The sequence below is a fragment of the Poeciliopsis prolifica genome, unplaced genomic scaffold (genome assembly GCF_027474105.1).
Source record: "Poeciliopsis prolifica strain line A6 unplaced genomic scaffold, Auburn_PproV2 SCAFFOLD124, whole genome shotgun sequence".
Lineage (NCBI taxonomy): Eukaryota > Metazoa > Chordata > Actinopteri > Cyprinodontiformes > Poeciliidae > Poeciliopsis > Poeciliopsis prolifica.
The window spans coordinates 474,261-500,000 of record NW_026562499.1 but is presented as its reverse complement, the minus strand read 5'-3'; the positions used below and the strand labels follow the sequence as shown (position 1 = coordinate 500,000).

At 47.3% G+C, this 25,740-nt stretch overlaps 2 protein-coding genes across 2 annotated transcripts in view; one reads left to right on the top strand and one right to left on the bottom strand.

The window, feature by feature from the left end:
* The window catches only part of LOC129355103 (nuclear factor NF-kappa-B p100 subunit-like), a 12,847-nt gene extending 5,073 nt beyond the window's left edge, over positions 1-7,774 (top strand). Inside the window, 22 exon segments of the mRNA XM_055024655.1 lie at positions 1,012-1,057; positions 1,060-1,109; positions 1,196-1,347; positions 1,426-1,538; positions 1,612-1,770; positions 3,578-3,682; positions 3,751-3,839; positions 4,105-4,243; positions 4,315-4,437; positions 4,616-4,801; positions 4,875-5,016; positions 5,083-5,197; positions 5,348-5,555; positions 5,625-5,726; positions 5,729-5,793; positions 5,868-5,970; positions 6,048-6,107; positions 6,110-6,213; positions 6,288-6,370; positions 6,431-6,596; positions 6,687-6,798; positions 6,976-7,774. Coding sequence (XP_054880630.1) covers positions 1,012-1,057; positions 1,060-1,109; positions 1,196-1,347; positions 1,426-1,538; positions 1,612-1,770; positions 3,578-3,682; positions 3,751-3,839; positions 4,105-4,243; positions 4,315-4,437; positions 4,616-4,801; positions 4,875-5,016; positions 5,083-5,197; positions 5,348-5,555; positions 5,625-5,726; positions 5,729-5,793; positions 5,868-5,970; positions 6,048-6,107; positions 6,110-6,213; positions 6,288-6,370; positions 6,431-6,596; positions 6,687-6,798; positions 6,976-7,049 — 2,496 coding nt within the window. The 3' untranslated portion in view covers positions 7,050-7,774.
* Positions 7,775-8,111: 337 nt separating this feature from the next.
* Positions 8,112-25,740, bottom strand: part of LOC129355077 (uncharacterized) — a 43,418-nt gene continuing 25,789 nt past the window's right edge. The window contains 11 exon segments of the mRNA XM_055024635.1: positions 8,112-9,587; positions 10,036-10,120; positions 10,122-10,180; positions 10,249-10,393; positions 10,816-10,973; positions 11,382-11,452; positions 11,573-11,760; positions 12,717-12,760; positions 18,090-18,133; positions 18,136-18,178; positions 25,638-25,696. Coding sequence (XP_054880610.1) covers positions 9,279-9,587; positions 10,036-10,120; positions 10,122-10,180; positions 10,249-10,393; positions 10,816-10,973; positions 11,382-11,452; positions 11,573-11,760; positions 12,717-12,760; positions 18,090-18,133; positions 18,136-18,178; positions 25,638-25,696 — 1,205 coding nt within the window. The 3' untranslated portion in view covers positions 8,112-9,278.

The window sequence follows — 25,740 nt, the reverse complement described above, 5'->3', positions numbered from 1 at the left end:
TCATACTTTTGTGACTCGACAACAACAAAACAAATTTCATTTAAATTTCTGAAACCGAATGCTGAGGCTTTACAATAAAACTATAAAATACAAACTTATTTTAATCCTACAGATAATTTATTCCATTTATGGGACGGGCTAATGTGGATCTGTTTTCATTTTCATGATTTATTTACATAGTTAATCTGTTTATTGTCCACTGATTAAATTAAACAAACACATTTCATCGTATATTTAATGATGCATTGATATGTTAATTTAATAAACTTTGTCCCTTTTGGCCCTCCTTACAGAAGCTTTCTGGAAATATAATGTTAAACTCATTACAAGTTTAAAATATTTTCGTTAAACATTTCAATTGTTTTTGTTATGTTTTTAGTTATGTTATTTAGGATTTAGTTATCTATGTATTTATTGAATTTTGTCCCCACTTGCCTTCCGTACCTCAGTCTATGTTTCTGGGGTTCCTCATGGCTGTTCGGCCCACACCTGTTTCTGTATTTCAGTTGTGATGCTGATGACGACATTATTTCTCTCTGAGCTCTTGGACATCATGACCATCTAGAATAAAAAGTTCACAGATTATTTTTAGTTTTTTAGACACAAATATTGAGTTTATTTTTAAAAAAATATTATTTTGACCATAAAATCACAGACTAAGATTAAAATGAGAAACATGGCCGCCTGGAGAGGGATTGTTGTCTAAAACTACAGAGCAGGAAGTGATCAGATAATGTTAAAGTTCTGCTGTTAGAACCTCAGAGTGAAGCTGGAAAACTCTGGAAAACTCTGGGGACAGAAAACCATTCAGGTGGAAATTCCAGAAAAACAGGTGATTTCCCTGGGGCCGTTGGCGTGTCACTTCCTGTTAGTCCAACAGTCATTTACTAACAGGAAGTGATGCAGGTCACTTGACTGAGCCTGCTGCACATGCTCAGTGGGGTTAGGTTGGGGCTGGTTCTGGTTTGGACCCGGTTCTGCTATGACCCAGTTCTGGTTTTGCCGTTGCAGAGGGGGTTCCGGTTCCGTTACGAGTGCGAGGGCCCGTCCCACGGCGGTTGCCGGGCGCGTCCAGCGAGAAGAACCGGCGGACTTACCCGACCGTGAAGGTGAGCAGCCAATCAGAACCAGTCTGCGCTCTCCAGTCCGGTTCTGGTTCCAGTTCTGTTGATGCCGGCGGCGTTCTGGTTCGCAGATCAACAACTACGTGGGCCACGCCCGCGTGGAGGTCCAGCTGGTGACCCACACCGACCCGGCCCGGGTCCACGCTCACAGCCTGGTGGGACGCCACTGCAACGAGAACGGGACCTGCAGCCTGGACATCGGACCCAACGACCTGACCGCCTCGTCAGTACCAGAACCCAAACAGAACCACAGCCCGCTAATAAGCGCTCACAGCTGCAGTGATGATGTCACTTCCTGCAGATTCAGCAACCTGGGAATCCTCCATGTGACCAAGAAGGGCGTGGTCGAGGTTCTGACCCGACGGCTCCGAGACGAGAGGCAGAGACAGAAAGGAACTCACTGTCCGCTCACAGGTACGCACACACACCTGGACACACACACATCTGGACGTCCCCATTGTCTCTGACGTCCCTGCGTCCCCTGCAGACGGCGAGGAGTCGTCCATCTTGAAGGAGGCCAAGGAGCTGGGCAAGGTCATGGACCTGAACATCGTCCGTCTCCGTTTCACCGCCTTCCTGCAGGACAGCAACGGCGGCTTCACCAGGGCGCTGAAACCCGTGGTGTCCAATCCCATCTACGACAGCAGTGAGCCTCACACACACACATTAACACACACACACACACATTAACACACACACATTAACACACACACATTAACACACACACACATTAACACACACACACACACACATTAACACACACACACATTAACACACACACACACACACACACATTAACACACACACACACATTAACACACACACACACATTAACACACACACACACACACACATTAACACACACACACACATTAACACACACACACACATTAACACACACACACACACACACACATTAACACACACACACACATTAACACACACATTAACACACACACATTAACACACACACACATTAACACACACACACACACATTAACACACACACATTAACACACACACACACACACACACACACACACATTAACACACACACACACACACATTAACACACACACACACATTAACACACACACACACACATTAACACACACACACACACACATTAACACACACACACATTAACACACACACACACATTAACACACACACACACATTAACACACACACACACATTAACACACACACACACATTAACACACACACACACATTAACACACACACACACATTAACACACACACACACACACACACACATACACACACACACACATTAACACACACACACACACACACATTAACACACACACACACATTAACACACACACACACACATTAACACACACACACATTAACACACACACACACACACACACACACATTAACACACACACATTAACACACACACACATTAACACACACACACATTAACACACACACACACATTAACACACACACACACATTAACACACACACACACACATTAACACACACACACACACATTAACACACACACACACACACATTAACACACACACACACATTAACACACACACACACATTAACACACACACACACATTAACACACACACACACATTAACACACACACACACACACATTAACACACACACACATTAACACACACACACACACATTAACACACACACACATTAACACACACACACATTAACACACACACACACACATTAACACACACACACACATTAACACACACACACACATTAACACACACACACACACATTAACACACACACACACACACATTAACACACAACACACACACACACATTAACACACACACACACACATTAACACACACACACACACACACACACACACATTAACACACAAACACACACACACATTAACACACACACACATTAACACACACACACATTAACACACACACACACACATTAACACACACACACATTAACACACACACACACACACACACACACACACATTAACACACACACACACATTAACACACACACACACACATTAACACACACACACACACACACATTAACACACACACACACACATTAACACACACACACATTAACACACACACATACACACATTAACACACACACACACACATTAACACACACACACACACACACATTAACACACACACACACATTAAACACACACACACACATTAAAACACACACACACACATTAACACACACACACACACATTAACACACACACACACACATTAACACACACACACATTAACACACACACATACACACATTAACACACACACACACACATTAACACACACACACACACACACACATTAACACACAAACACACATTAACACACACACACACTCTCACCCACACACACACACGCGGCGCCCCCTGCTGGCCACACTCTGACCCGTTTCCCCTGCAGAGTCTCCCAACGCGTCCAACCTGAAGATCTCGCGCATGGACAAAACGTGTGGATCGGTTCTGGGAGGAGACGAGATCTTCCTGCTGTGTGACAAAGTCCAGAAAGGTGAGGGACGCTTCGTGGTCGGGTCGCCGGTCGACCAATGACCGTCTCTCACCTGTCCGTCTCCTCAGACGACATCGAGATCCGTTTCTACGAGGAAGACGAGGACGGGTGCTGGGAGGCCTTCGGGGACTTCTCTCCGACTGACGTCCACAAGTCTGCAGCTACGGAGCTACAAAAGGCTCAAAAAACATTTCTGAACCTGGAAACCTGAAGAATTATTTTGAAACACAAAGAAAATTTAACATGATAAATATTTTGGAAATAAAAAATTATATTGAAAAGGGCTTGAAAAATGATTTGTGAAATAAAAACATTTTTAAACATTTTTAGTTTTCAGTTTTATTGAGTTGAAAGTCAGATAAGAACCTGTGAAGGTCAGAGGTCAAACCACCACCGTGACACGCGTCACTTCCTGTCTGCAGTACGCCATTGTGTTCAAGACGCCTCCGTACCACAGCGCCGAGATCGACCGGCCCGTCACCGTCTTCCTGCAGCTGCGCCGCAAGAAGGCCGGCGACAGCAGCGACCCCAAGCAGTTCACCTACGTCCCGCAGGTCCAAGGTGAGTCCGTCCGGTTACCATGGAGGCCAGGCTCCGCCCACAGCGCTTCCATGACGCCTGCTGCGTTTCAGACAAAGAGGAAGTCCTGAGGAAGAAGCAGAAGCCGCTGCCGCACTACGACTCTTGGAGAGGAGGGCGAGGGCGCGACGGAGGGCCCGGCGCTGGCGGCTTTGGATCAGGACCAGGAGGACCAGGTGCGGTGCAGAGAGACAGATCAGAACCAGAACCAGAGGACAGTCCTCTGGTTCAGAGTGGGACAAACTCAGAGGAATCTTCCAGAACCCAAACGGGACAGAAACAGAACCGTTTGGGATCCATGCTTGGACCTGGCGAGGTTCTGATTCTGGTGTCTAACGGCTCGTCTCTCTTCAGGTTTCCAGTTCTCCCAGATGAACGGAGGACCAGGAGGCGGAGCTTTCTACACCGGATCCTTCACGGGCTTCACCTCAGGGGGAGGAGCCCAGATGTCAGGCTCCGCCCCTCCGACGTCAGGCTCCGCCCCCCAGCAGAGTGAGGGCCAGCCAGGCTTGGCTGTGCAGCAGCAGCTGCTTCGGATCGGTGAGTGTGCAGCACCGAAACGCGGCCGGTTCTGTTCCGTGGTTTTGGTTCTGACCCGGCCCGTGTCTCCCAGCCGCCTCCCTCAGCAGCCGGGTGTCGCAGAGCGCCCGGCAGACAGCCGCCGCCCTGCTGCAGTACTGCAGCACCGGAGACGCCCGCGTCCTGCTGGCGCTGCAGAGACACCTGTGTGGCATCCAGGATGCCAACGGAGACACGTGAGTCCCACCACACCTCGCTGGTTCTGGTCCGGACGGACCGGTCTAACTGCCGGTGTCCCACAGGCCGCTGCACCTGGCCATCATCCACCAGCAGACGGCCGTCATCCAGCAGCTGATCCAGACGCTGCTGAGCAGCCAGCAGCGCGCCGCGCTCAACACCTGCAACCACCTGCAGCAGGTAGCCTGCTACGCTAGGCTAGTTACGCTAGGCTACATTTCTACACTAGCTACAATCTGCTACCACGCTAATCTAGCTATGCTAGCTACACAAGATATGCTACGCTAGTCCTGATGGCCAGCTGATGTCCTGACTCCGCCCACTCCACAGACGCCGCTCCACCTGGCGGTCATCACACGGCAACTGAAGGTAGCGGAGGTGCTGCTGCGGGCGGGGGCCGACCCCACCCTGGTGGACAAAGATGGCCGCAGCCCGCTTCACCTGGCTGCTCTGGCCGGAGACTTGGCCACGCTGCGCCTCCTGCTGGCCCACCTGGGAGAGCGCCACGCACACCTGGTGAACACGCCGGACTACCACGGTGAGGGGCGGAGCCAGAGCCGAACCTGACGCGTTGGCGAGGCGCTGAGCTGTGGCTGTGTGTCCGCAGGTCTGCAGCCGCTCCACCTGGCCGTCAGGAGGGACGGCGAGCGCTGCCTCCGCCTGCTGGTAGAGGGCGGAGCCAAGATCAACGCCGCCGAGCTGAAGAGCGGAACACGCCGCTGCACCTGGCCGTCAGAGAGAACCTGTTCAAAGTGGCCTGCACGCTCATCACTGAGGTAACAGCCGACAGGAAGGGCCGGGCCTCGTTTCCACCTGAGCCGCGTCTGCTAACGCTGCGTCTGCTCTGCAGCTGAAGGCCGACGTCAACACCTGCACCTTCGGAGGAAACACGCCGCTGCACCTGGCGGCCAGCCTGGGGTTCCCCACGCTCTGCTCCATGCTGATCGCTGCAGGTGAGGGAACTCCAGGTTCACCTGGAGGACCAGGTTCTGTCCAGCTGCAGGTGACCTGTGAGCGTCTCCTGTTTCAGGTGCCGATAAGAACATGGAGAACGACGAGCCGCTGTACTTCAGCTCGTCAGAGGAGGAGGAGCGGACCCGGACGAACCAGTCAGAGGAGACGACGCGCAGCCAATCATCAGCCGGAAGAGGCGGGCCAGAGGCCACACCCCCCTGGACCTGGCCACTTGTCAGAAGGTAAGAGCTGCAGCGGCGGGGCGGGGGGGCGGGGCGGGGCTGTGGGCGTGTCTCACCTGCCACTGTTCCTCCAGGTGAGGAACCTGCTGACCTCCAAGAGGAGCCCGAAACCCAGTCGCCACGCCGACAAAAAGATCCGGACCGGCAGCGAAGGTCGGTGCCCCACCTGGCAGGTAACCTGTGTCATGTGACCCCGCCTAACGTTCGGCTGCCGCAGATGGCGAGGTCGGGATTGACGAGGAGACGTGAGCCGGCTGGTGGCGGTTCTGAGCGTCGGCGACGTTCCCTGGATGAAGCTGGCCGAGAAGCTGGGCATGATGACGCTGACGCACCTGTACGAGGACAGCGCCACGCCCTGCCAGCACCTGCTGCAGCACTACAAGGTACCCGCCCGGTCCTGACCCGGCTCTGACCGACCCGGCTCTGACCGACCCGGTCCTGACCCATTCACTACATGTGTCTCTGTGCTGCAGCTGGGTGGAGGTCCGGTTGAAGGCCTGGTGGAGGCGCTGCAGGCTCTGGGGCTGACGGAGGGAGTCCGGCTGCTGAGGAACACGGAGCTGCAAGACGACAAGCACAGCTCAGGTAGGTCTGACGGTCAGAACCCACACAGAACCAGAACCAAGGGCCCACAATGACAGTCAGACTGAGTCCAGATACTGACCCAGTCTGGTTCCGCTAAGGAGAGACCATCAGCAGGGTTAGCATGAACTTAATATGGTCTGAGAAATGTTCCCGACTTCCTGGTATTTGTCCAATCAGACGCCACGGTGGACAGCGGCTTCAGCAGCCAGCCAATGGAGGAGCAGCAGGAGGAGGCAATGACCAATCAATGAGCAGCAATGGGGTCATGTGACTGCTGAGGAAGGATCAGCTGATGAAGACAAGTTTGTTCTGCGCTGGAGACAGAAATGCTGCAAAGTGGAGAAAAATGCTGCAAATCGGATCAACAACCCCCCTTCATCATCATCATCATCATCATCCTGAGCTGATTCAGCAGAAACTGGAACTTTGACTTTTATTTATATTTTAACGTCCTTTGGTTTCATTCGTCTTCATATCAAAAAAACTGAGACAAAACTGGAATTTTCTGGTTTCTGTGGGTGTTTGAATGCAGCGCCGCACCTTGTTGACTCACCTGTCAGGTGTAGAAGACCATTGATGCCAAAATCATGTTTAATGTTGTAAAAATGTTTCCTTTGAGAATAAATGCTGTTAAACTGTAGAGATTTAAAGGGACGGCGCGTCTTTCAGTTGGTTGTTGGGAAGCTGAGCCGTCAGTATCTGACCTGCAGGAGGCGCTGTGGCTGGACATAGACAGGCGTGTCCAGCTCTGGACCGGTCCTCTGTAGAGCCATCAGAACCTCTTGGAGGAAAACGGGTTCTGGAAACATCAGAACTTCCGGTTCTGAGGAAGCAGCAGGAGAGCAATGCTGAGCAGAGCTCCACCTACTGGCCGTCACTCGCAATTACACCAATCCTTTAGGGAAGGACAGAACTCAAGCAGGAATCAGCTGACCTTTGACCTCTGATGCTGCTCATAAAGAGGTGTTTGAGGTAATTTTCTGACTTGGCTGAAGTTTATTGTTTCCTAAACTGGTTTTAGACCAGCTGATCATCAGATTTCTAATCCCATTTATGTAACCGAGTGCGCTGCTGTTCAATAGAAGATCTCTGCAGGTAACAAAAGAGAAAAAAATCCAAAATATCTCGTTTCCAAAACAAGACAAAAAAATCAGTCAACTTGGAAAAACTGAAATTAAGAATTTTTTATTTTCAAATTAAATTTGTCTAAATTGAAGGAAAATCTGTTTTGTCCTACTGGACCTCACTGAAGGAACTTCTGGTCCATTTGGACCTGTCTGAACAGAACTGACTGGAATAAAAACCCGACCCAGATGTTCGGTTCCGGTCCATGTTTTTATTTTGCTCAATGGTTCGAGACGGAAAGGGACATCTGTACAACACAGGCCGGTTCCGGTCCGATTCGACCTGGTTCTGACTCAAAGCAAAGTGCGGCTGTATGGCTTCTTCTGGTTCTGAAGGTCCAACTTTATTTACAACAAATTTCTGACGTCCGGTCGGATCCGGTCCGACTTATTTACACAGAACCAGAAATTGCAGTTCTGGTACTGCAGTGACTCCGTTCGCTCTGGACCGACCAGAACCGGTCTTGGTCTTCAACTGCAGCCTGAGGAAGAGGACGGGTTGGTCTCGACACTTACTGGTTCTGATCCAGTCTGAATCTGAACAGAACCCAGTTTGGTTCTGATGGTCAAAGAAAAGAACCTGACTCTTGAAGAGTTTGGTTCTGATCCAGTTCCCTGCTGCCAGTTGGAGGCGGATCAGAACCAGAAAACTTTCATACTGATACTGATGATCAGTTCTGTGAGCTTTCCTGTTCTTCGGCCTAAAACATCAAACGTTGGTTCTGGTTCTGATCCAGTACGACTGACTGTCGCCCCCCAGTGGCAGCATCAAGAACCACAGCCTGGACAATAAACGAACAAACACACACACACACACACACACACACACACACACACACACACAGAATCTGGTCAAATAAAAACAGAAGTGAGACATCTTCCAGCACAGAGGATCTTTGGTTGAATTCAGGATCCAATTAAAATTCTGTGAATGAATTTCACATCTGGAACATTTTTTACTCTGAGCCGGGTCCAGAATCCAGAACCGGAACTGGAGGTTCTGCATCAGTTGGACTGATCTGCAGGTTAAAATGGGGATCAGTTTTTTTGTCCCTAATGGTTCTCCGTACTTCTTGTTTGTCTCCAGCAGAACCTGAAGGAAGGAGACAGGAAAGTTCTGGTTCTGGTCGGTTGTTTCCTCTCAAGTTCCATCTGAGACGATGCAACTATAATTTCCTCTGATGCGTTGGTGATCTTGAACGCGCCACTCTCAGTTCGCTGCTCTGAAATAAAGCTTTTACTGTGAAAGGCCAGCGGCTGGAAGTGCTTCCTGGATGAGCGTCTGTTTTCCCACCGTTCTTGAACGTCTCGCTGGGAGCAAAGTTCCTCAGCGTTTTGTCCGACGGCGCCTGAACGTTACGCCGTCTCCTCCTGCTTGCTGCTCTGCTTCTGAAGCTCCGTCCTGTGGCCGTTCTTTGGCCCCGCCCCCTCCTTGGCGCCACTCTTCGTCACCGAGGATGAGGACGAGGAGGGCGTGGCCTTCAGGCTGCGGGACGTCTTGGCGCCGCGGCTCTTGTCCTGGGCGTCTTGGGGCAGCGAGGGGCTGGAGTGCGCCCTCTGCAGGCCGGCGTCGCCACAGAGCCGCGCCTCGAAGGCGGCCAGGTCGGCGCCGCCGTCCGCCATCTTGGCCCGCAGCAGCATGGCGTACGTCCCGTACCGCGTCTTCTGCAGGAGAGAAGAGCAGAACCGGGTCAGCAGCGGGTTCTGGTTCTGGTGAAACTTCAGTATCTGGTCCGTCAGAACCAGATCAGAACCGGGTCACAGAAAGCAGAATTTTCCTGACCCAGATCCTAGAATTACACCTCTAAGGTTCTGGTTCTGATTGGACCGCTCGTCTCCTCCGTGTCCTGGCGGTGGCAGCTTGTTACCATGGTAACCGGCTGCCGGTTCTGTCGGACCATCTGGCGCTCAGCAGAAGGTGTTTTCTCCTCTCTGGCCCGGTTCTGCCGACCCGTCCTGCTCCAGCGTTCAGAACATTCGGGAGGTTTTGATTGGATCCACCAGAACCATTTGGACCTGTTCAGAATCGTTCCGACCCGGTTGGACCCGGTGATTCTGCTGTTGGTCTCCAACCTGAGGAGTTCAGAACCAGAACCAGAACCCGACAGCTCACCTCGAACTCCAGGTATTCCCTCCGCAGCTTCTGTTCCTCCAGCTCACGACCTTTGACCCTGCGGTCGGGCGTGCGCGGCGGCGAGCTCCGTCAGCTCCGAGGAAACCGCCCGGAACCGGTTCTCATGGGCCTGGAGCTGCTCGTCCTGGACACAGAGACACGGTGAGGACGGAACCAGGACCCGAAGGGTTCCGGTCGGGTTCTGGTCGCTACCTGGGTCAGCTTGGTGTTGGACCCGGGCAGCAGCGGGCGGCTGAAGCGTTTCTGGGAGCCGATGGCGGCCGGGAACGGAGGAGCAGAGAACATGGCCGCCACGGCGTTGATCCTGGTGATCCACGACTGCATCTGCTCAGCGCTCCTGGAAACCATAGAAGAAGACGTCATTACGGCGGCCATTTTAGGTTCACTTTTAAAAAGCTTTTCTGCTGCTTAACACCATTAGCATTTAAGCTAGTTTTAGCTCTTGAGCTAGCTTTAGCATTTAAGCTAGCTTTAGCTCTTGAGCTAATATGACCTGTAAAGCTGCTGGAACAGATTAGCTCTGTTCTGGACTCGCCTCTAGTTCTTGTGGGTTTGGTACTGAACATTTTCAGGCTTCTGCTTTTATTACTCTGCCAATTTATTACATTTCTAAAAGTCAAATGCTACAAAAATGTTCCCCTAAAACATTCAGATTACAGCTTTCACTCCTAGCGTCCCCTAATGTCCTCTAGCGCCCCGCCCCCATCATGTCCTCCGGACCAGAGGGGGCGCTGGCGGGGCGCTGGCGGAGTTCCTTACGGCGCCTGCAGCAGGAAGACCCTCCAGTCGGCCGTCCTCAGGTAGAAGACGTTGGGTCTCTTGTGGTAGTCGGCGGCCCTCATGGCCAGAGCGTGGTGGACGGACACGGCGTTCTTCACGTCGTCCTCCGTCGGCTCTCGCTCCGTCCGGTACTCGTCCTGCGAGGACACAAACGCACCGTGACCCGACCCGAACAGACGGGACCGGACCTCTAGAGGGCCTCTGACCCCAACCGCTCCACTGATGAACCAATGACATGCAGGGAGACAAAGTCCTGACCACCTTCACGGTTCTGGATAAATCTGATGTTTATCTGGATTCGCTGGACCTCTGATCTGCACTTCATCTCACCAGAACCAGAACCGGATCTGAATGTTGGGTGTGTTCTGTGTCTCCACTGCTGCTTGCAGTCTGGAGTCTCACCACTAGGTGAGCTCTACAGCAGAAGAACTAATCCAGAACCCTTTACCGGTCGCAGAAGTTCCGGACCACTGACGAATCAGAACGGGAGGAAGCGGCGTCTACTGCAGCAGGGGCTGATGGGAAACGGAGTCCAGGTGGTTTACCTTCTGCAGGTAGAGGACCAGACCCTTCAGCATGGCGTAGAAGGTTTTCCAGCCTCTCTTCCCCCGAGGAGCTGAAACAGAAACAACATGGAGCCCAACGAGGAAGAGGAGGAAGAGGAGGAGGAGGAAGACGAGGAGGAGGAGGAAGAATAGGAGGAGAATGAGGAGGAGGCGGAGGAGGAGCTGCGTACTTCTCTTCCCATCCGGGTCGGCGTGGACCTTCCTCACCAGGAAGCCGCTCTTGTAGAGTTCGCCATCAGCCTGCTGGGCCACGCCCACCAGCGGGTTGCATCCGGCGACGCGCCGCATGGTCTGGGAGGCGGAGTCGGTGCGGGCGTCGGCCAGCTCTGTCTCAGACTTCCTCAGCTCCTCTTCATCACTACGAGATGAAGAGTTTGGGTCAGACGGTTCTGGTTAGAGACCCAGACGCTCCGCCGGCACCAAAATGGAGGAACACCAGTCATCCAACCGCCATCCGACCATCATCCATCCATCTGTTCATCCATCTGTTCATCCAACCAGAGTCTGGGCTCTGGTTGGATGAACCAGTGGAACCTTGATCCCAATCAGGACTCGGTTCTGTTAGGGTCCTGATGGTGTTCTGGTTCTGATTGGTGCTGCAGGTCAGGTGATTAACCAGGAGGCACACACACACACACACACACACACACACACACACACCTACACACACATACACAGACACACACACACACACACACACACACACCCACAGACACACACAGACACACACACACACACACAGACACACACACACACACACACAGACACAAACACACACACACACACACACACACCTACACACACATACACAGACACACACACACACACACACACACACCTACACACACATACACAGACACACACACACACACACACGCACACACACACACACACACACACCTACACACACATACACAGACACACACACACACACACACACCCACAGACACACACAGACACACACACACACACACAGACACACACACACACACACACAGACACAAACACACACACACACACACACACACACCTACACACACATACACAGACACACACACACACACACACACACCTACACACACATACACAGACACACACACACACACACACAGAGAGAACACACACACACACACACACAGAGAAACACACACACACACACAGAGAACACACACACACACACACACACACACACACACACACACACACACACACACACACACACACACACTCTTCCAACTTGTGTTTACAGCTGCGAGAAGCGGGAGCAGTTGCCACAGCAACAGCGGCTTGAACAAGTGAATCGTTTAAACTCACATGGTCCACTGCAGCTTCTCGTTCCTGATGGAGCTGTACAGCGTCTGCAGAGAGAGCAGAACCGGGTCAGACAGGAACCGGGCCCATCAGAACCCGGTCAGAAAGGAACCGGGCCCATCAGAACCGGGTCAGAAAGGAACCGGGCCCATCAGAACCCGGTCAGAAAGGAACCATGCCCATCAGAACCCGGTCAGAAAGGAACTGGACCCATCAGAACCCGGTCAGACACGAACTGGACCTGACTGATGGAGGGTTCTGATCACCTGAGCAGACCGATCTGACAGGTCGGGTTAGTTTTCCAGCAAAGTGTCAGACCCGGTTCTGGTGTCCATCGGACCAGCTGTTTTATTGAATATCAGCTATAAGTTCCTGTTTGGGTCAAGAGGGGGCGCCACAGAGAGGACAGTTTCCAGACCGCAGAAACAGCAGCTAACCAACCGTGGACTGATAGCAGCTTCTGACCCGGTTCTGGTCGGATGTGGAGTCGGACTGCAGTGATCACGGTTGGCCGGTTTTAATTACTTCATCTTGTATTGATAATTTTTGTTTTTAATGTTTCTGTCAGCTTCAATCACTTCAGAACCAAGATGGATTCTGTTTCTAACATAATGATGAAGCATCAGCATTTAACCCGCAACACTTAGAAACAGTCCTGTAAAATAAGTCACTGTTATCTTACTTTGAAATGCAACCAGAAGTTCTGTCCTGGGGAGACGGATATAGAAACAGGAGACACCAACAGCGTCACGACCTGCCTGACATTATTATCACAGAGACGTGAAACTAAATAAATATGTAAAACTTCAATGCTAGAGAAGAAAGCTAATTACATTTAAGCTAATGGCAATTAAGCTAGCAATGTTTAAACTCGTAATATTTCAAAAAACAATGTTGAATGACAAATGTAATATTCGTCCAATCAGGGGTGACCGTAGAGGAACACCTTGTATTTTGGAAACGCCCACTTGGCTGCAGTCAGACATGATGGGAAAGGTTTCCGAAGCCGACGTGACCTGCATGTGCAGAGGAAAGTAGTTGTGATGAATGTTTGCATAGAAATGGGACGATTCAAAGAGATGAACCGTCCAGAGGAACCGTCATGCCCCCTCCGACCTGCAGGTGGCAGTAGAACCGCAGATCTTTCCTGCCACCGTAAACCTGACGAGATTCACATCTGGACCTACTGAGCCAGCAGAGGAGGAGCTGATGGGATTCACAGCTAAAAACACTTTTAAATTATTCTAATCTAATATAAAAGATTGGAGTAATATGTTAATAGATGATAATATGTTATTAACATCTTAATGGAATGTGGACATTTTGACCAGGATCCAAGTTAAAGTCAGATTTATGCTCCACTTTCTTCTCCCATGAATTCCTGCTGGTCTGTCAGCACCAGTGGAGCTGCTGCCCCTGGTGGCTGCAGGGCAACATGCAGCTCTAAAAACTTGGAATATTTTAAAAAACTTTTACTTTTTTAGGTATAATTTCAACAAGAAAATTCATCCCAGAAACATAAATGTGTAACTTCTTTATGATTCCAGATAATGGAGTTCTAACAGGACAGATGTGGAGGTTCTGTAGGCTCTGGACCTCCCGGTACCAGCTCTACCTTCTTCTTGCGGTTCTGTGGGTGCTGCTGCCGATCCTGGCTCTTGCCCAACAGGTCCGGGAACGCCAGCGGCTTCAAGGACCGGGACCGTGGCGCCCGCGGATACCGGAAGTCCGACTCCCTGGAGTCCCGGCTGGCGCCGCTTCGGACCGAGCAAAGCGAGCGCGAACGGTTCCGACCCGAGGAGTGGATGCTGTTGACTCCGATCATGGCGAAGCCGGGTCGACTAGGGTCCGACTGGAGGCGAAGCGGTTCTGATCCGAATGGTGTGTAAATACAGTCTGGACGGAGCGTTAGAGGTTCTGGTTCTGATGGATCCGGTCCCTCCAGCAGATCCAGTCGGAGTTCTGGGTTCGTCCAGCAGCTTCCAGATCCGTTCTGGAGGAAAATCCTTCCTTCAGATCAAACTTGTGGTTTCTGAACAAACTGTTTTTGTTCTTCAACGAGATTAAAAATATTTTGATGGTTTTAATTCCAGTAATTTCAGAATTGAAACAGAAATGAATCAGATTTCTGTTTTAGAGTCAGACGTTTGATTTCTGGGTTTATTTGGCGCAGAGATCGTTTCTTCTGATCGATGACGTATTTAAAGGTTTGTCCAGACTTTCCTCCTCTTCCTCTCTTCCTCTCTCCTCCTTCCTCCGTCTCGTTAAAACAATCCCAGACTCCGCGCGGTCCGGTCAGGCGGTTACCACGGCGATGCGACGCCTTGATCTCCCAGACAACGCATCCCGACTCGGACGGCGGCGAGGAGAATCCCTGGACTGCAAATAAACGTGTGACGATGGAGACTCATCAGCCAAAACCCAGAGGACGATGAAGGGGAGGAGAGAAAGGGAGGCTGGGGCGAGCGAGCACGCCCACACAGTCAGACAGAGAGAGAGTGAGGGAGAGGTGGGAGGATGAAGGTGGGGAGACAGAGGAGGAAAGTTTCTCCTGATCTGCCCTGAATCTGACACAATCCCTTCTCCTCTTCTGCAGCTGTTGATCTCCTCTCTTCCTCCTGCAGGAGAATCCCTCGTCTTCTTCAGGTGATCTCAGTCCTCCTCCTCTTCCTCAGACTGAAATGTTAAGGACTGTTTGCCCTCCTCCTCCTCTTCCTCTTCTCTCTCTCTCAATGCGCATTTTCTCTGAGCTCAGCAGCCAATCAGAGGCAGAGCCAGCAGCTAAGGCCCGCCCCCAGCTGCCAGTCATGAGCTGAATGTAGATGAAGCTCAGTGATGAAGTGGAAGATTTTATCATTTCAGAACTGAAAATTTTACTTTAATGTTTTAAAATCTAATTTTCATTGCTGTCTAATTTCTTCTCAAAATATCAAATAATCTTGAATGTTTTCATTTTTGTATTTTTTTATTTTAATATTTTTGAGAAAATATAAACAATATTTTAACACAAGTTTTAATCATTTGTTGTAAATTAAATTAAAATGCAATTAAAAAACAGAAACCAGTTTTAACTGTAAAGTTTCAAATACTCCATGCTGAGTTATCAAAGTTAATGTATAAATCAGATGAATTATGTCACAAATGACTAATAATGTTCTGTGGCATCTAGACGGTGACGAAAACCTGGTGGAAGGTGGCATTTCACCTTTCTGGTGAGTTGAGGGGCGGAGAATTGGTAGTTGAGGGGCACCAACCAACACCCGAGTTAGTCAGGGACATCTGAACACAACTCCACAGGCCCCGCCCCTCAACTCCACAGTCCCGCCCCTCAACTCCACAGTCCCGCCCCTCAACTCCACAGTCCCCGCCCTCAACTCCACAGTCCCCGCCCCTCAACTCCACAGTCCCCGCCCCTCAACTCCACAGGCCCGCCCATCAACTCCACAGTCCCCGCCCCTCAACTCCACAGGCCCGCCCCTCAACTCCACAGTCCCCGCCCCTCAACTCCACAGGCCCCGCCCATCAACTCCACAGTCCCCCCCTCAACTCCACAGGCCCCGCCCCTCAACTCCACAGGCCCCGCCCCTAAACTCTACAGGCTCCGCCCCTCAACTCGCCAGACTCCGCCCCTCAACTCGCCAGGCTCCGCCCTCAACTCCACAGGCTCCGCCCCTAAACTCCACTGGCTCCGCCCCTCAACTCCACAGGCTCTGCTCTAATTAACCTCGCCCTGGATGTCATTAGTTTAACCTGCCAAAAATTGATAGGTTTTCTGCACAATGTCCCTGCAATTCACCCAGGCTTTCAGTCTGGAACTAGTGTCACATTCAGGCCACTGGTTACCAGTCAATTTGAGAGTTCATCTTATTTTAAAGAGTCTTCATGGACCAGAAACACAGGAGAAGTTTTAGTCTTCGACACCAAAACACTGATATCATCAAACCAGCAACATCTCCGGGGGACGGGACTTTTTCAGTCAATTCTAGAAATTTTTTCCAAACATCTGAATGTGGTTTCATTTCCATGCTTCTGCGTTGCTCAAACAGGTTTTTAAGCGTTATTTAGATTAATTCCCTGATCAGATTTTGCTCTCTCATACAGCTGCCAAGATATTTCAGCAGAAATTTCTTGATTCTTCATGCAAACACTGATAGAGGATCAGAGCAGGAGAGCAAATTATTCCTGCTTTTCTGCCTCTCAGTCAGTCTGAGCTGCTGCCCACACACTCTTTGCTGCAGCCGTCCAACCAGCTGACAACTCAGCAAACGCTCTGCACACACATTAGCAACATGCATGATGATGATGAGCATGATGGAGGTGAAGAGGTGACGCAGATTCATGTTGATCGCTCTGAGGCTGAGGTGGAAACCGACCCACTCAGACATAAACACACACCAGACAGACAGAACTATCCACAGCAGCCAAGAAAACCAGTCAGAGTGCAGACAGTGATGCTGTCGCTACAGCAACGCACTGTAGATGAAATGTCCCAGTCCACCATGTCCATCAATACATCTATGACCGGGACCCACTTAAAGCTTGTGTCCCCCAAAGAGACGAGTTTATGTCAACGTGACGTCCCAACGAGAGAGAAAAACAGGTCTGTGTGTGTGTGTTTAAAGCTGGGATGTAAATGATCAGAACCAAAACAATCAAACATAAAACATTTCTAATTTACAAAAAAATCACCATTATGAGGGATTTATGGATTATCAGGATATTTTGAGAGTGTAAAAATATTTAAATAATAAAAAAATATTTATTTCATGATGACATTTTACCATTCAGAGAATAGTGTATCTTGGGGACATTTCTAGATTAGGAAGACAATGTATTTTTTTATTTCATTATGAGGACATTTTAACATTACATTTTGTCAGTTTTGATAAACTGCCTATATCTCCTGGAGAAGTGAGCTTTGATAATTATAAGTGCATTTCTGGATTTTAATTTTGTTTGACTTTGGGATTATAGTGATATTTTAACAAAAACAACTTTTTTAATCTGTATTTTTCTTGATTTTGATATTTTGTAATTATGAGTATTGTTAAAACATGAGTGCAATTTAGTAAAAAGAATAATTGTGAAAAATAAGTACTTTTTTCACTCATATATAGTAATTTGAACATAAAAATTGCTAGATTTTGTGAAGATTTTTAATTTGCGACCACATGTTGCTCTTTATAAAAGTGAAAAGCAACAAACATGAATCACCGCAGCTCAAACTGAATTCGGGTAAACAATGTAATCTGTGTAGATTAAGAGCCAGTGGGATCAGATCAACAGAGAGGAAGTTAAAGAGACACTTCTGCATTAAGAGGACGCCTGCGGGGACGTTCAGGAGGATGTTCAGGGCGACATGAGACGGGGACACACCTTTAGCAAGTCTTTGGGGAAGTCCTTCCCGTCGTTCAGTCCTCCAGGTTGGATATGAACTGGCTGCAAGACATCCTCTTCCCCACGTTCTGCACAGACAAGAGGTGAGGGGTTGCTTTGCTTGCTACAGTCGCCTCTGCTGTTACAGCAGAAACCTTTAGACCCGCTGCTTTCTGTGGTCATTGCCACGTCAACAAGACTCACTTCCTTAAACAGCATAAAATTCTGGAGCGGCAAAAAGCAGCTGACTCATGTAAACATTATTGTTAATAAATCAACATCAGAAGAATCTGTTTCAGAAATGTTAAAGTCATAAAAACGTCACTGTTATTCAGATTCATCAAAAATAATATATGTTTTTGTTTTTAAAAATAGTGAAATAATAAATAACTCATTAATTTAACCAAATATGAAATTCCATCCAATTGAAATGGTTAATGTGGGTTTATGTAACACCAGTGGAAAACAATTAGTATAACAGAGAGAAACCTGTATGTCGAAAATGTTCACAGGACAGAGGAACTCCAGTTCACTGTTTGTGGTATTGAAGGAAAATTATACTGTTTTGGAAAGAAGTAAAAGATTTAACTGAGAAAATAATTTCCAAACTAATTTTGGATCCAAAGCTGTTTATGTTTGGACGATAATCTGAAAAACATAATTATACTAAAAACGAAGGAAGATTTATAAACTTATGTTTGCTCACTACAAAAAGATGTATACCATTGTTCTGGAAGAAAACTCATGGTCCGACTAAACCAATAGCTGCAGCAGCAGATGCTATCTGCTACTACTATTACTGCTACTACTACAACTACTGCTACTGCTACTACTGCTACTGATACTAATGCTACTACTGCTACTACTGCTACTGCTACTACTACTACTGCTACTACTGCTACTACTGCTACTACTGCTACTACTACTACTGCTACTACTGCTACTGCTACTATTGCTACTACTGCTGCTACTGCTACTGCTGTTACTACAACTACTGCTACTGCTACTATTGGTACTACTGCTGCTACTGCTACTGCTGTTACTACAACTACTGCTACTGCTACTATTGCTACTACTGCTGCTACTGCTACTGCTGTTACTGTTACTGCTACTACTGCTACTACTGCTACTGCTACTAATGCTACTACTGCTACTACTGCTACTGCTACTACTATTACTGCTACTACTACAACTACTGCTACTGCTACTACTGCTACTGATACTAATGCTACTACTGCTACTACTGCTACTGCTACTACTACTACTGCTACTACTGCTACTACTGCTACTAATGCTACTGCTACTACTGCTACTGATACTAATGCTACTACTGCTACTGCTACTACTGCTACTAATGCTACTGCTACTACTACTACTGCTACTGATGCTACTACTGCTACTACTGCTACTGCTACTACTACTACTGCTACTAATGCTACTACTGCTACTAATGCTACTACTGCTACTGCTACTACTGTTAGTACTGCTGCTACTGCTACTGCTGCTACTACTACTATTTATGCTACTGTACTGCTACTACTGCAACTACTGTTACTACTGCTACTACTGCTACTAATGCTACTGCTACTACTACTATTACTGCTACTGTTACTACTACTGTCACTACTACTGCTACTGCTACTAATGCTACCACTGCTACTACTGTTACTACTGCTACTAATGCTACTGCTACTACTACTATTAGCTACTGTTACTGCTACTATTGCTACTACTGCTGCTACTGCTACTGCTGTTACTGCAACTGCTACTATTGCTACTACTGCTACTGCTACTACTGTTACTACTGCTACTACTGCTACTAATGCTACTACTGCTACTGCTACTACTGCTACTGCTACTACTATTACTACTGCTACTACTACAACAACTACTGCTACTGCTACTATTGCTACTACTGCTACTACTATTACTACTGCTACTGCTACTACTGTTACTACTATTGCTACTACTGCTACTGCTACTACTATTACTATTGCTACTACTGCTACTGCTACTATTGCTACTACTGCTACTGCTGCTACTGTTACTGCTACTACTGCTACTACTGCTACTGCTACTACTGCTACTGTTACTACTGCTACTACTGCTACACTGCTACTGTTACTACTGCTACTACTGTTACTACTGCTACTACTGCTACATTTACTACTGCTACTACTGCTACTGTTACTACTGCTACTACTGCTACTGTTACTACTGCTACTCCTGCTACTACTGCTACTACTGCTACTACTACTGTTACTACTGCTACTACTGTTACTACTGCTACTGCTACTACTGCTACTACTGCTACTGTTACTACTGCTACTACTGCTACTGTTACTACTGCTACTCCTGCTACTACTGCTACTACTGCTACTGTTACTACTGCTACTACTGTTACTACTGCTACTACTGCTACTACTGCTACTACTGCTACTGTTACTACTGCTACTACTGTTACTACTGCTACTACTGCTACTACTGTTACTACTGCTACTACTGCTACTACTGCTATTGTTACTACTGCTACTACTGCTACTGTTACTACTGCTACTATGCTACTACTACTACTGCTACTACTGCTACTGTTACTACTGCTACTGTTACTACTGCTACTACTGCTACTGTTACTACTGCTACTACTGCTACTACTGTTACTACTGCTACTACTGCTACTACTGCTATTGTTACTACTGCTACTACTGCTACTGTTACTACTGCTACTAATGCTACTACTGCTACTGTTACTACTGCTACTACTGCTACTGTTACTACTGCTACTACTGCTACTGTTACTACTGCTACTACTGTTACTACTGCTACTACTGCTACTACTGGTACTACTGCTACTGTTATACTGCTACTACTGCTACTGTTACTACTGCTACTAATGCTACTACACTACTGTTACAACTGCTACTACTGCTACTGTTACTACTGCTACTACTGCTACTGTTACTACTACTACTGCTACTACTGCTACTGTTACTACTGCTACTACTGCTATTACTACTGCTACTACTGCTACTACAAGTACTGCTACTGCTACTATTGCTACTACTGGTACTGCTACTGTTTACTACTGCTACTACTGCTACTGTTACTACTGCTACTACTGCTACTGTTACTACTGCTACTACTGCTACTACTGCTACTGTTACTACTGCTACTACTGCTATTACTACTGCTACTACTGCTACTACAAGTACTGCTACTGCTACTATTGCTACTACTGCTACTGCTACTACTGTTACTGCTACTATTGCTACTACTGCTACTACTGCTACTGCTGTTACTACAACTACTGCTACTGCTACTATTGCTACTACTGCTGCTACTGCTACTGCTGCTACTGTTACTGCTACTATTGCTACTACTGCTACTGCTACTGATGCTACTGCTGCTACTACTGTACTGCTACTACTATTACTGCTACTACTACAACTACTGCTACTGCTACTACTGCTACTGATACTAATGCTACTACTGCTACTGCTACTGCTACTACTACAACTGCTACTACTGCTACTACTGCGACTAATGCTACTGCTACTACTGCTACTGATACTAATGCTACTACTGCTACTGCTACTACTGCTACTAATGCTACTGCTACTACTACTGCTACTGATGCTACTACTGCTACTACTGCTACTGCTACTACTACTATGCTACTAATGCTACTACTGCTACTAATGCTACTATGCTACTGCTACTACTGTTAGTACTGCTGCTACTGCTACTGCTGCTACTACTACTATTACTGCTACTGTTACTGCTACTACTGCTACTACTGTTACTACTGCTACTACTGCTACTAATGCTACTGCTACTACTACTATTACTGCTACTGTTACTGCTACTACTGTCACTACTGCTACTGCTACTAATGCTACCACTGCTACTACTGTTACTACTGCTACTAATGCTACTGCTACTACTACTATTAGCTACTGTTACTGCTACTATTGCTACTACTGCTGCTACTGCTACTGCTTACTGTAACTGCTACTATTGCTACTATTGCTGCTATACTGTTACTACTGCTACTACTGCTACTAATGCTACTACTGCTACTGCTACTACTGCTACTGCTACTACTATTACTACTGCTACTACTACAACAACTACTGCTACTGCTACTATTGCTACTACTGCTACTACTATTACTACTGCTACTGCTACTACTGTTACTGCTACTATTGCTACTACTGCTACTGCTACTACTATTACTATTGCTACTACTGCTACTGCTACTATTGCTACTACTGCTACTGCTGCTACTGTTACTGCTACTACTGCTACTACTGCTACTGCTACTACTGCTACTGTTACTACTGCTACTCCTGCTACTACTGCTACTGTTACTACTGCTACTACTGTTACTACTGCTACTACTGCTACATTTACTACTGCTACTACTGCTACTGTTACTACTGCTACTACTGCTACTGTTACTACTGCTACTCCTGCTACTACTGCTACTACTGCTACTGCTACTACTGTTACTACTGCTACTACTGTTACTACTGCTACTGCTACTACTGCTACTACTGCTACTGTTACTACTGCTACTACTGCTACTGTTACTACTGCTACTCCTGCTACTACTGCTACTACTGCTACTGTTACTACTGCTACTACTGTTACTACTGCTACTACTGCTACTACTGCTACTACTGCTACTGTTACTACTGCTACTACTGTTACTACTGCTACTACTGCTACTACTGTTACTACTGCTACTACTGCTACTACTGCTATTGTTACTACTGCTACTACTGCTACTGTTACTACTGCTACTAATGCTACTACTGCTACTACTGGTACTACTGCTACTGTTACTATGCTACTGTACTACTGCTACTACTGCTACTACTGTTACTACTGCTACTACTGCTACTACTGTTACTACTGCTACTACTGCTACTACTGCTATTGTTACTACTGCTACTACTGCTACTGTTACTACTGCTACTAATGCTACTACTGCTACTGTTACTACTGCTACTACTGCTACTGTTACTACTGCTACTACTACTGTTACTACTGCTACTACTGTTACTACTGCTACTACTGCTACTACTGGTACTACTGCTACTGTTACTACTGCTACTACTGCTACTGTTACTACTGCTACTAATGCTACTACTACTACTGTTACTACTGCTACTACTGCTACTGTTACTACTGCTACTACTGCTACTACTACTACTGCTACTACTGCTACTACTGCTACTGTTACTACTGCTACTACTGCTATTACTACTGCTACTACTGCTACTACAAGTACTGCTACTGCTACTATTGCTACTGTTACTACTGCTACTGTTACTACTGCTACTACTGCTACTGTTACTACTGGCTACTACTGCTACTGTTACTACTGCTACTACTGCTACTACTGCTACTTACTACTGCTACTACTGCTATTACTACTGCTACTACTGCTACTACAAGTACTGCTACTGCTACTATTGCTACTACTGCTACTGCTACTACTGTTACTGCTACTATTGCTACTACTGCTACTACTGCTACTACTGTTACTACTGCTACTACTGGTACTACTGCTACTGTTACTACTGCTACTGTTACTACTGCTACTACTGCTACTGTTACTACTGCTACTACTGCTACTACTGCTACTGTTACTACTGCTACTACTGCTATTACTACTGCTACTACTGCTACTACAAGTACTGCTACTGCTACTATTGCTACTACTGCTACTGCTACTACTGTTACTGCTACTATTGCTACTACTGCTACTGCTGCTACTGTTACTGCTACTACTGCTACTACTGCTACTGCTACTACTGCTACTACTGCTACTGTTACTACTGCTACTACTGCTACTACTGTTACTACTGCTACTACTGGTATTACTGCTACTGTTACTACTGCTACTACAAGTGCTGCTACTGCTACTATGCTACTACTGCTACTGCTACTACTGTTACTGCTACTATTGCTACTACTGCTGCTACTGTTACTGCTACTACTGCTACTACTGTTACTGTTACTACTGCTACTACTGTTACTACTGCTACTACTGCTACTACTGTTACTACTGCTACTACTGCTACTACTGTTACTACTGCTACTACTGCTACTACTGGTACTACTGCTACTACTGCTACTACTGGTACTACTGCTACTACTGTTACTGTTACTTCTGCTACTACTGCTACTGTTACTACTGCTACTACTGCTACTACTGTTACTGTTACTACTGCTACTACTGTTACTACTGCTACTACTGCTACTACTGGTACTACTGCTACTACTGCTACTACTGCTACTACTGCTACTATTGTTACTACTGCTACTACTGCTACTACTGTACTACTGCTACTACTGCTACTACTGTACTACTGCTACTACTGTACTGTTACTTCTGCTACTATGCTACTGTTACTACTGCTACTACTGCTACTACTGCTACTACTGCTACTGTTACTTCTGCTACTACTGCTACTGTTACTACTGCTACTACTGCTACTACTGCTACTACTGTTACTGTTACTTCTGCTACTACTGCTACTGTTACTACTGCTACTACTGTTACTACTGCTACTACTGTTACTGTTACTTCTGCTACTACTGCTACTGTTACTACTGCTACTACTGCTACTACTGCTACTGTTACTACTGCTACTACTGCTACTGTTACTACTGCTACTACTGCTACTGTTACTACTGCTACTAATGTACTGCTACTGTTACTACTGCTACTAATGCTACTACTGCTACTGTTACTACTGCTACTACTGCTACTACTGCTACTGTTACTACTGCTACTACTGCTACTGTTACTACTGCTACTACTGCTACTGTTACTACTGCTACTAATGCTACTACTGCTACTGTTACTACTGCTACTACTGCTACTGTTACTACTGCTACTACTGCTACTACTGCTACTACTGTTACTGTTACTACTGCTACTACTGCTACTGTTACTTCTGCTACTACTGCTACTGTTACTACTGCTACTACTGCTACTGTTACTACTGCTACTACTGCTACTGTTACTACTGCTACTACTGTTACTGTTACTTCTGCTACTACTGCTACTGTTACTACTGCTACTACTGCTACTGTTACTACTGCTACTACTGCTACTGTACTTCTGCTACTACTGCTACTGTTACTACTGCTACTACTGCTACTGTTACTACTGCTACTACTGCTACTGTTACTTCTGCTACTACTGCTACTGTTACTACTGCTACTACTGCTACTGTTACTACTGCTACTACTGCTACTGTTACTTCTGCTACTACTGCTACTGTTACTACTGCTACTACTGCTACTACTGTTACTGTTACTACTGCTACTACTGCTACTACTGTTACTGTTACTTCTGCTACTACTGCTACTGTTACTTCTGCTACTGTCATACTTTGCAGAATGTTCAAGGTGTTTGTCTAAACTGTTAAAATTACAGTAAAGATATTTTTGGAAAAATAGTTCCTGTCGGGAAGCCAGTCATGTGACCACATCAGTAAACCTGATGAGGAAGACGAAGGAGACACTCACGTTTCCATGGAGATCAGTGTTCAACAGCATGACGGCGCAGGTGAGGGTGTGGACGCTGTCTGAGAGAGAGAGAGACAGCGAGGGGCAGATGAGACAGCTAGGT